An 11891-nucleotide genomic window follows, 5' to 3' on the forward strand; every position below is an offset into this window, starting at 1 on the left:
TCGTTGACACTTTAAGGTGGTACCCCACACGAGTGCTGATATATCTGTCTTCTCTGTCTAGGCACATTGATAGAAGTGCCCAAAACGCAAGCTTCACGGCGCTGTCCTGCGGTAGCAGGCAGTTTGGTGGGACCGGGGGTACGCGATTGACACAGAAACAACAAACGCGCTTGAGTTTGCAGCGTGGTAGTGTTCAGCGCAGTCAGTAACAGGAAGTGTTTTACACTGCGGGTCTCGCAGCCTTTACACCGCATATTTTGCTGGGCGTGTTGCTGTGGTACAAAGCCAAGGTGTGGCGATGCGCAGCGTGCGAGGCGGGCGCTGCCTGAAAGCATGGAGGTCTGCACGGGCATTGTTTTCCTTTGGGGTGTTACTGCAGCGCGGTTCTGCCAAGACCGGTTTGTAGGTTTCGTTTCAAAGCACTGTGAGTATTTTTGGAGGCTTTCTAACCGCGGGTCACTGCGCAGTCCCTGACGCGCCCGTTAAGTGCCCCGTTTCACTCAAACCGTATTCCAGCAACAAGGAACGAGAAGACTGACGCCGCTGCCGACTTGCGTTTGCGTGCTCCACGCGGGACTAGGCTAACCTCACAGTGGCTGCTCCAAGCACCGTCTGTGAGCAAAAGCTGCAGTTCAGTCCGTGGCTAGCAGGACACCTATCAACGCCGCCCGCGTACCAACCCCATCTCTCTGCCGGAAGCGACACATGCAGACTTCACACGTCTCGACAAACTCACGCTTCGCATTTGGTAAGGCCTCTTCCCCCTCGAGGCTTTGCGCTACGCTTTCGGATTGGCTCGTGGGCGCATGCCAGGCAGTATCTGACCAGCGTTGTCGCGCGGCGCCAGAATGAGCAGCACTGGAACGCGGCAGCTCGCTTGTCGGCGTGAAGTCAGACACATGAGAACACCGGCATCGGAAAGGACGGGGATGAACGAGCGTCGAAAACCACTGCTTCGTCAAGGCTGCAAAGCAGGCATGCATCTCGCCCGCCCGATGCCGCCAGTAGGTAGTCCTACAGTCCACCCGCGGCGGCAAACACGAAGAAGTCTCCTTTACGCTCATGCACACGGACTCGTCTCTCTTGGCAAACATTCGTGGCCTTCAGGACAAGCCCAGTTTTGAGTCGACCAGTTCTCGCTGGTATTCGGATCTGCGAAGTCTGCCTCCCAAGCACGAGAGGCCCCGGAGACTTTAACAGTTCCAGTTCCGCCGTAAGGAGGTACGCAACACACATGCTTGCTTCGATTCTGCAATGGATGCCCCCCGAGAAACGTATGCAGAGTTAAGGAAAAAACGCGACTACCCGCAGGACGCCCGCGTACGTCGCGTGCGTGAGCAGTTAGTTGTATTGGGACTCTTGTTGATTGTCAGCCTTCGCTTTATGCCTTCGGTTCGACTGGAAGCTCGCTTTGTGCGAACCGTTCATCTCCCTAGGACTTCCGTTGCCAGGAGTCATGAAACCTCCTGCCGCGATCCAGCAACCCCCGCTTTCTCAGGCCCTCCTCTCGCGTCACACTTTGCACTGGGCGGTCTGCCCTCTCGACTCTGCGTATGCAAAACATCGGCCGGCGTCTCGGCTGGTCGCGAGCAAGGCGAGAAGTGACGTGTTTGGGGACCTCCAGAGGACGGAAAGCGCCGTCGATGCCTTCTCAGGGCACTCTGAATAAGGGAGACAGAGGAACGATATTTGGCTGCGTGCTGTCAACCCCATTCGACGCGAAAACGCGCAGCTGAGAGAGCGGTGTCATTCTTGTCTGTTCGACGCTTTGCCGTCGCCGCGTAAAGCATCTTCTTCTGTCGAGCGACTACGGCGTTGTCTGCAAGTCTGCGATCGGGGAAAATTCGTTTCGCTTTTGGTTCCTCCTTCTCTTGTGCGCAATTCCGTTCCACACAGCTGTATTTCCGCTCCTTTCCAGGCACAACACCCGGAGACAATCATGCCCCGTGGTCACTTCCCTGGGAGGTCGGAGGGCGTCGCTACCCTTTCCGGCAGTTCCTTGTGTCCCGTTGTCGGGATGAAATCGCCGAGTGTGTTGGAAATCGCTGCTTGGCGCAGGCCATATTCAGCTTTTCGTCGCACCGCTGGTGCAGCGCGTGCATTTTTCCTTTCTGCCTAATCGCTTGGCTGCAACTACACTACTCAACCACTTCGATCGTTGTAAACTTCACGAATCTCGTCTACTCGCGCGGCCACCCGTTATTGGTGTCTCTTTGTCTCCGCCCTTTGTCTTTTTGTGACTTTCTTTCGCATAAAGCGGGAACACATCGCGACAAGCTGCGGCGCCACACCCCCTGAAAGGAGCACGAAAGATTCACGCCGTTTGCCGCATGCCTGGGCGCCGTCTGCATGACTCTGCCGGAGGGGAGGATTCTCTTACTTCGACACCCTGATGGAGTGCTTAAGTCATTTTTTCGTCGAGGCTTTTTTCGTATTCATCCCTGCAGAGTCCATCTGTCTCTGCGTGGCTCGAGGGCCACAGGCGTTCGCATTCTGTTCAGTTTCCGGCGCCTTGAAGAAAGTCAAACTGCAGGCGTCATTTGTTATGTATTCTCGTTGAAGCTGGGACCCGCCTCTGTGTGTACGTACACCTGGCTCCAGGGATTGCTTTTCCGTTCGCATTCTTCTGTTCTTTCTAATGTGGGTGATCTCCGTCCCTCTCGAAGTCCGCACGACTTGAGTTTCGCCGCTTTGGCGATCCACTCTCGATTGGGCAGCGAGACGCCCGTAAATTTTTCCTCAGGCCCCGCCAGAACTCGAAACGAATGCGGGATCGACTCCGCCCAGCAGTGCGAATGCCCACTGCGTGTATGTCTCATCCGGATTCCGCGTGCGACAGTAGGCTTTCTCTCTATCTTCATCAACACGTCCCGCGCTGTCGCACTTCCATTTGAACGTCTCGGGTTTCGGGTTCCTTTCTTCTCGCGCTTCGCGTCTCACCTGACTCTCGGCCACCGCACTGTCCCAGCCTCGTGCGTTGTTTGAACGTTCCCCCCCTCCCTCCTTCCCATTTACCTCCCCCTCCCCCCGTCACCCGCCCCGCCCGTCCCGCCGCTCCGGTCGTCTGTGGGGCGGTGATTTCCTCTGCAGCCTTCCTCCTCCTCTCGCGTCATTAGTTCATCGTTGCCTGTCTTCCGCGCATGCGCCGCGACCCTCCTCCCCGCGCCTTCGTGCTTACGCCGTAATTCAAGATGATCTTAGCTCTGCATGAGGGGGCGGGGCGTCGCGCGGCCTCTGAAGCCTCCGACGAGGCGTTCGAGGGCGGCGGAAGGGTTCAGCGAGAGCTGCAGGCCTTGGGGCGGCGAAGCGATGCTGCGACCGCGGCGGAGGCGCCGGCCGGCGTGGCTCCTGTTGCGGACGCTGCTGCTGCCGCAGCGCCCTCTTCTTCTTCAGCGGTTGTTTCTGCGGAGCCTCATGCCCGCCATCGAGAAGACGATCGCGGCAAAGTGCCGCTCAGTCAGGCGCCCTCCAAGTCCGGGAAGAAGGCGGGCGGAGGAACTTGGTTCAACTTCCTCTTTGGTAAACTGCGCGGCGTCCACTACAGACATCGAAACGCCATTCAACTCGCGCAGTCCTTCGGAACACCCAACCAGCCTGGGAAACCGGTAAGGCGCCTCTCTCGCCTCCACGGGAACGGATTTTTATCGACCCGTCTGCGCGCCTCTGGCGTGTGTGTGCAGAAAGGAAGTCAAGATGAAACGCTTGTTCATCTGCAGAATCGCCGCGCGGCCTCAGCCGCTTGCCCTTTTGTCGTTAGATACCCCTCCAGAGTGAGGGCCTGAAGCGGTCGCTCTATCGCCCGCTTGGTTCTGGACTTCGTTCCAGTATCCTTTCTGTGCGTGCATGCAGACTATAGGAATTTGCATCAATCCGTGTATTTCTGTGAGCGTGGCGCCTTCGGCGTTGATACGCACGTGGTGCTTGTGTCGAGTTTTCGTCCGTGAAGCCGGCCGTCGCACAATGTGAACCCGTTTGCTCCACATGCCTTGCCTCCGCGTCTCTGGTTCTTCACTCGCTAGAGAGGATGCATCCTTTTCTCGTTCCCCCGTGAAAACTTATGTATCCATCTGCACATCGCTGCCTGCGGCGGCGCACGTCCGTGCCTACACAGACTATGTATACAGTATTTCTATGTACTTGTGGACGTGCGGGTTGAATTTTCAGCTTTTTTGGCGTGGTTTTTGTGCGGCCAGGGCCCAGTGATTGGCGTCGTAGTGTGTAAGGGTCCGCGGAACGAGCTGCAGGGCTTGGTGGTGGCGACGCCGCGCGTTGTGGAGCGCTACCTGCTCGACGGCCGCCTGCAGCAGCGCGTGGCGCTCCCCGAGCCTCTCACGTGCTTCGTGGGCGGCAGAATCGGCGGCGTCGGGCGCGTGTTGCTCTGTGGGACGCAGGGAGGACGCGTCTTCATCCTCAAGGCAGAAACGTTTGAGCAGCTGCTCGAGCTCGACTGCAGTAAGTCGGCGGAACCCGCATCGCCGCGGTGACAGCCACGCGAGAGCCGCACAGATAGCGGGCCCTGCAAATCCGGCGGCCGCCTTCGCGTTCTTCTGGGTCGGTCGCCTCCTCTCTTTGCCTCTCTCCCGCGCTCTCCCTCTCCGTCTCTCTTGCGTTGCTGCGTTCGTCTTTCCTCTCGCCTTCCTCGCGCGTCCTCCTCGTGGCCTCCTGCGTGCGACCCTTCGTCTCTCTGTAGACTCTCCCCCACGTTTCTCTTTCTTTCTGTCGCGTCTTTTCTGCAGGACCCGCGTACGCCGCGGCAGGGATCCCGATCGGCGAGGAGGCGGCGGATGCCTCTCGCGGCGGCTTAACGTTCTGCCGGGACTTGCGGTCGCGTGCAGGGGACGCCGCGGAGACTCGGCCAGATCCAGCCGCGCGGCCGTCAGACGGCGAGAAACCGAGGGAAGGCGGCGAGGACCCTCTGCCGCACGCAGAGGCGCGGGGGGACGCCTCGTACTGGCCCTGTGCGCCGGAGGGCGTGGCCGCCGCGGAGCCTCTGGAGGCCGCGCACTTGGCGGAGGGCGAGGAAGACTTGTTCGCCCCTGCTGCTCGCGCAGCAGTTGAGAGCGGCGCGGCAGAGCAGGCGGAGGCGGCGGCAGGAGGCGAGGCGGCGCCGACGCCGGCGCCCGCCGCGTGCCTGGCGATCTGTTCGCTCACCATCAAGTCGACGTTTGCTGAGTTCGTGCACTTTGTGATCGCGGGGAATGCGCGCGGCCACGTTTTCATCTGGCAGGTTCCTTCCACGAAACTCGTTCACTTCATCACCTATCCCGTCGAGCGCTTCGCCCCCGAGACGCCACTGCTGGCGTCGCACTTCCGCGACGTCGCCTACTCCTCTTCGGCGTCCTCGCTCTCGCCGCGCGACGACCGAGAGATCGACGTCGAGAGCCGCGGGCTGGACGCGGGGGGGGCGCGGCCCCCCCCGCGCCGTCGATGACACTTCACGGCGGACGTCTCTCGACGGACCCGCGTCGGGTGGTTCGAGCCGCGGAAGGAGCCCCAGCCGCGAGGAGGCGTCTCCTTGTGGATGGCGGAGCTCCGCCGGAGGCCTCGGGGCGGCTCGGGACGTGCCGCGCTCGCCCGCCTGTGTGTCCGCCCCGTTTGGGCTCCACGAGCCGGAACGGGCCCCGGCGGGAGACATCGCGCCGAGAGCCCGGCGCGAGCAGCCCCAGAGGGGTGACGGGCGGTGTGGCGGTGCGGAGGACGACGCGACGTCGAGGCGAGGGGCTGAAAGAGCTCTCGCGGGAGAGGAGAGTTGCTTCGAAGGCCCTGCTTTGCGGCCGGCAGGGGGGGACTTGGCAGGAGACGCGCCGTGGGCGGCGGAGAGGGAGCCGTTCCCCGGAGGCCCGCTGATTCAGGCCGTCGGGTCGGTAGCAGAGATAGATGTTTCAGATGACACAGAAGAAGAGGACGCCGTGACGCGCGGCGCGTTCGGCGAAGGCGGCAACCAGAAGGAGAAGCGCGATAAGGACCGGAAGAAGGCGAAGAAGCACTCCAAAATCTCCAAGTTGCTCCCCGCTACAGAAAAGTCTGGAGGCAGGGGCGGCGCCCCCGCCAGCGACTCGAGCCACGCATCTCTTCCGGGGCGCGCCGAAAGGTCACGGCGCTCGGGTGAGGAGGACGCCGTTTCGCCTCCTTTGTCGCCCTCGCGGAAAGGCAAACACACGAAGAAGAGTCGCAGCGCGGCAAAGAGCATCTTCAGCAACCTCGGCGTCGTCAATACAGGCAAGAACACCTTGCACGCTGAAGACCGCGCGCCTCCTCCCTCTCTCTCCGCGTCGCAGTCGCGCCGCGACAGCCGGTGCAGCGAGGCGCCGAGTGTATGTACACTCGGTGGCGCGGCCGCCGTGGACTTCGAAGACGCCCCCTTAGGCGGCGCCGCCCCAGGTGACGGGGACGCGATTTTCATGGTGGAAAGCCGCCCGGAGCCTGTGTTTCAGACCGAAGGCGAGCACGGGGCGCGCCCGCGGCGCGCCCCCGGCGGGGGAAGTTGCGAAGGCCGAGGAGAAAGAGGCGCAGGGGCAGAGGCCGCTGAGAAGGCCGGGGGAGGGGGTGGGGCTGCGTTGGAGAAGTATGACACGCTCAACACAGACACTTCGGCGGCGATGTTTTCTGCGGTGGAAGATGCGGAGTTTCAGAGTTTTCCTCTCGACGCCGCCTCCAACGCCCCGCGCGCGAGACGCGAAGAAGACATCGGCAGCGAGGCTCCGGAGGACGCCACGCCGAAATTTGCTGCGTCGTCGTGGACGGCTGATGCCGCGGCGAGGCGCGACGGCGCTCTGTTTCTGGGGAGCGCTCGTCGTCTTCGCGTGCGTCCTCTGACGGCGAAGGCGAGCGCGCGAAGGAAAGCCGGTGGGCGCCGTCCCCGCGTCCCGTCCAGGCTGGCGTCGCCGGAGGGGAGAGAGAGAACGGCTCGGGAGAGGCGGCGGGCGCAGTCGAGAAGGGCAAGCGAGACGATCGCTCTGCTGGCCGGTCTGCGAAACTCCACGAATTCCACCAGACGGGGCCCTCGCTCGCCGCTTCCAGCGATGAGGAAGCGATGGAGGACGTGTCGCTGGCGGACTCTGTGAGTCTGCGCAGAGGAGAGAGCGACTCGGAGGTCTCTTCGCGGCTTCCCAGCGCACCTGTGCGCTCGCGCGAGATCACCAGCATCGAGCCATGCGGCGCAGCGGAGGGGGGAGAAGGCCTGCCTGCGGCCTCCGAGGAGAACGGCGAGACGGTTTCAGCGCCTCGCGGGAGGAAGGACGGAAACGGGGAAGCAGGAGGAAGCGACGCGGGCGCTGGTCGGCTGGGCGGCTGCGCGCAGGGGGAGGAAAACAAAGAAGAAGAGGCAGCGCCGGCGGAGGCAGCAGAACAGCGAGGAGAGAGAGAGGGCAGCGAAGCGTCGAGCTTTGCGGCGCGCGTGAACGGTGTAGGAGAGGGAGAAGGACCGGGAGATGAAGTCCAAGCAACGAAACTCGCCGAAGACGACACGAACTGGCTGGATGACGAAAGCGACACAGAGAGCTCTGATGAGGCGAGTCGCGGGACCAGGGAGGAAGCAGACGCGCCGCTTCCTCGCACCCGTCGTTCGGGGTCTTCGCTTCTCCACGAGTCGGTCTGTCTGTCTCTAGAGCCGTGTCCTCCCCGTGCCTGGCGGGAGCCGACCCATCGACTCACATTCGTTTGGCGGCTTCTTAGTGTCGCTTCCTGTACAGAGTGAGTTCAGTCCCACGTGCAGAAAGACGGATGTATTATACGTCTCGGCGTGCGCCCTCCGTTGGTAGGGTTGCCGGTGTTCAGCGATCGGCGTCTGCGTGCCCTCTACTGTCTACAGGGTCGCTGGCGGCGCTGCCAGGAGGCCGAGACAGTCGCAGGCGCTCCATCAGCGTCTCGCGCGTCGCAGTCGCCGTCGCGGTCACGCTCCACTTCTCGTGAGCGCCGCCATGAGTGCGCGCATGCGATGGGCGCCTTCGGACAGGAGGAAGAAGCGACCCCCGACGGCGAAGCGCCCTCGAGTCGCCGGCGCTCGCAGGCGGATCCGGCGGCCTTCCCCGACGACGCGTGGCCTCCAGAGTTCGGATATGCGGCGGCGCGGGGCTTGAGCAGAGAGGACGACTCGCCTCGGAGACAAGAGCCGGGCGCCTCGTGCGAGGGAGACGAACAAAAATACGTTGGTGGACTGCTCACAGTTGCGGCGTTTGATCAACTCTGGATCGGCTACGGCGACGGCGCCGTCGCGGTCTTCGCGCTCAACGACTACGAACTCCTCCAGTACTCCAAGCTCGCCTCTCCGAATATTAGCCGAATGGAGTTCTCGAAATACGCAGGTGCGTGCTCCGCGGCGATACTACAGAGAGAAAGGGGGGGGAGTCGCGGGTGGGCAAAGAGGAATAATTCGTCACAAAGCAGGTCTGTAGGAAGGAGCGTAAGGGCGTTTTTTTCTCGCAGCGTTTGACGCGCGTCACGGAAGAGACATGCGGCGGCAAGCGTGGTGGTTTGGAATGCCGTTTTGGGGAAAAAACCGGAGAAGACGAAGAAGACAGCCGCAGGGGGTGGAAGAACTAAGAGAGAGAAAACGAAGATTGTGGCTCGCGTAGCGTGAGAAGAGCAAGTAAGGACATGTTTGGGATGTGGGACGCGCGGAGATACACAAAAAGAAGACTTGATGTGCTTTGTTTTGCTCTTATTTTCTGGCCTTCTGCAGAGGTCGTTCTTATCCTGAGCGGCAATCAGCTCGTTACAGTATGGAGTGCACGTACACTCCAGTGCATCAGCCAGTAAGCTCCCTGCGCCTGTTTTGAGACAGCACGAGGCACCCCTATTCGCTCGCGAACGTGCAATGAAGAAAGTTGTGGGCATTCCCTTTCGTTGTGAAACAAGTGTTGTTTCCTTTACCAAGACTGCATAGTCTCAAAATGACGTGCATGCAGATATATATATATATATATATATGCTACGTTTGGCGTATGCGCTAGTGCATGGTCATGCAGCGCGTTTTGTTTTGGCACTCTAGTTTTAACTCGGCGCCCGTACAGCGAGCCTCGAGCGACGAGTTTTCCAGTATTTTTTCAGAAATCACTCACGTGTTGAACAGCCTCGTGCAGTGTGGGCGGGGCGTCGTGTATCTACACGGCGCGGTGCCTCCGATCTGATGGTGTACTTCTGCTGGGAATCAGCACCTCGTCTCCCAGATGTTTTTCTCCTTTTTTTAATGTCTTTTCTTCAGGATCCCAACATGGAATCTGACGTGCGGCATGCCGCTGGCTTACCTGTATGTGCTCGAGGCTCCTGAGGCCTGGGAGTCGAAGGTGACGATTATTCTCGCGGTAAGATGGCCTGCATATCCTAGCTGACTTGTCTTCTCATATGGCGCCAGCGGTTGGCGAGTGTGGCGGGTATTCTCACCAGGATCGCTCTGTCTTTAGCGTGTAGGTTTTTTTCAGGCGCCCTGTGATCGCTGCGCGTAGCGTCTCGTTGCGTGCCTGCCGTCCCTTTTCTTCAGGGTAAAAGTCGCGCCTCCTTCGATGTTTTTCTTTCACGTTCTCTGCTCACTTGCGTCTTCTTTTTTTTCAACTAAAGTCTCTTGTCACGAGGTGGTTTCTGCTCTTCGTGTCCCGTCCCTCGCGATCTTCAAAGACCTGTTGCTCTCCCTTCGTCTTTTCTTTCAAGCGTGCGCTCGCGGCGGAAGTTCGTTTTCGTCTTTCCTGCGTTGGGGTCGAGCCGCGGCGTCCTCGGCGTTCAGTCAGAAGGCGGCCGGGTGTACCGGCGCGTGGAGGGATGCTGCCTCTCTCTGTGCTTTTGGTCAAAGTAACGTTTCTTGAGGAACTCGACTGGCGGACTACGGGTGTGTGGCGGTCTCCGCAGGGCTGCATGGACGGCTCGATCAGCGTGCGGCGTCTTGAAACGGCGCGTGAGGGCGACGGCATGCAGTTCGTCCTCATTCGAAACTACGTCCGAGGTGAGGGCTTCGGCGGCGGAGTCAAGGCGTCTCGTGGAGAGGTGTTTGTCAAAAAGCGAAAGCCGCGCGCAGCGGCGTACGCGCCCGACGCTCGGGAGGGAGACTCCTCGTTGTGAAGTTCATTTTGAATGCGTTTTTTTTACTCGCATGGCTTCAGCAAGCGTCTCTATCTTGCCTCCGCATACAGCAGTGTCAATTCAGAAAAAAACGGTGTTTCGCGGCGCATGCGCGGGAAACGTTGCTCGGGTTTGTTACGCCGATTTCCAGCGCCATGTGTGGCGCTTCACTCCGCCACGAAAGTAAGCAGGCCGAGCTCGTCGCCGAGGCTTATTGTTAAACGCGCGGGCACCTGGGTGTCTTTCTTTGTTTCTCGGAACTCCTTCTTCTTAGATTCCCGTCGTTTTTCGCTTGCTGGCGTGTCTTTTTCGACAGAGGTGGAGCCTCAGGTGCCGATTAGCGCGATTTGCATCGATTCGTGGCTCAACGCCGCTTTCGTGGGAGACGCGAGGTAAGATTTTTTCCATCTCTCCGTGCGCTTTGTTGCGTTTCTTCGAGTAATGCCTTCCCTATGCGTGTCTGCCGTTTTCATTCTCGATTTGGAGGTCTTTTTTTATTTTTGAGTGTTTCGTTGTCTGCGTTCTGTGGATGTGCGGCTGCGTCTTTGCTCATCACGCTGGCGTGCGTAGACCCGCAACCGTCAACCTTACGATGCTGTGTGATTGCTTTTTATGTTCTCAGCGGCGTCGTGTTCACGTTACCTTACGTATTTCAGTTACTCGATCCGAACTTAGTTCCGTCTGCGGCTCTCTTGCCGCCGGAGGAAGCAAGACCTTCCTCGCAGGGCTCCTCGCGCGCTTCGCATGAGTCCGCCACCGAGCAGCGCGCGTCTTTGTCGTGAAAACAGCGTCGGGCGTCGCGGGCGTCTTTCTGGATCGTCTCTCCGCGCTTCTGGGCTCTCTTGCATGTGCGTAGTTTGCGTATTTGTAGGCGTGTTTCACGTGTGTATATTTATGTGCAAGTATGTATAGGCGTCGATGTCACTTCACGTCTCAGGCTGCGTCTCAGTTCGTGCGCGGCAACGGGCGGTGAAGCCCGGCGCGGCGCGCTGCATTCGTTCGATCTGAGAGGCGAGCGGAGTTTCAAATTGTCGAGCTTAGGTTGCCACAGCCCTTACGCGTGTGCGTCCACGGATGCAGAATAGATGCGCTTCACACGACCGCCGTGTCCGCGCATCTGCTTTTTCCGCCAGCCAACTGTCTCCACTCCAGTAGATATGCATGCACGTCCGCTTCTAGTTTCGTTTCTGCCTTGTATGGACCCCGAATCGCCGCAGCGAGGCCTCCTGTGACAGCGTCATGAGGGACGTGCTGCGCAGGGGGCGACCCCCGCGCCCGCGCCCACGCGCATTCTCAACAACTGGCGCTCGAGCGGATGCATGCGCCGCTCGCGCAGGATGCCTAATCGCTTTGCAGGTTCCCGAGACGCAGACGATTCAGATTTTTCTCTGTGCGCATGCACGTAGCTCGGATGGCGAGCCCCTTCAGCCAGCCCTGTGGATTCAGAAACCTTGGTGCTGTACGCCAACACCCGTAGTTCACCGCGTACATCTATATAGATAGATATAGACAGACATAGATAGATATGGGTAGATAGATGTAGATAGGTAGGCATTGATAGATACAGAAGTAGATAGATAAATCGACTCACACACTTTAGGATGCACATCCTCTGATAGACCTTCCCAGAGTGTTCGACACACACAACGGGCCCATGAAAGGCCCCTTGTGTGTGTCGAAACTTGTCCTCGCCGCTGTTCTTCAGCGGCGAGGACAAGTTTTGTTTTGAGACGCAGTGAGCGAGTTTCGGCTTTTAAGGCAGTTGAGAAGGGAGGCTGTTGATGTGCGAGTCTGCACTCGCGTTACCTCGCTTTGGCTTCCGATTTGGCAAAGCAAGCGCG

General features: G+C 59.9%; 1 protein-coding gene across 1 annotated transcript; it reads left to right on the forward strand.

The window, feature by feature from the left end:
• Positions 1–3191: 3191 nt before the first annotated feature.
• On the forward strand, positions 3192–10832 carry BESB_045660 (uncharacterized protein; the record flags this gene model as incomplete). Its single annotated transcript, XM_029363017.1, has 11 exons — positions 3192–3605; positions 4194–4452; positions 4737–5374; positions 5610–6803; positions 6875–7591; positions 7811–8303; positions 8681–8753; positions 9203–9302; positions 9841–9934; positions 10367–10442; positions 10673–10832. The coding sequence occupies 11 exons, from the start codon at positions 3192–3194 to the stop codon at positions 10830–10832; spliced, it is 4218 nt and encodes a 1405-aa protein (XP_029220383.1).
• Positions 10833–11891: the final 1059 nt, after the last annotated feature.

Source organism: Besnoitia besnoiti, chromosome III (assembly GCF_002563875.1).
Source record: "Besnoitia besnoiti strain Bb-Ger1 chromosome III, whole genome shotgun sequence".
NCBI classification, from domain to species: domain Eukaryota; phylum Apicomplexa; class Conoidasida; order Eucoccidiorida; family Sarcocystidae; genus Besnoitia; species Besnoitia besnoiti.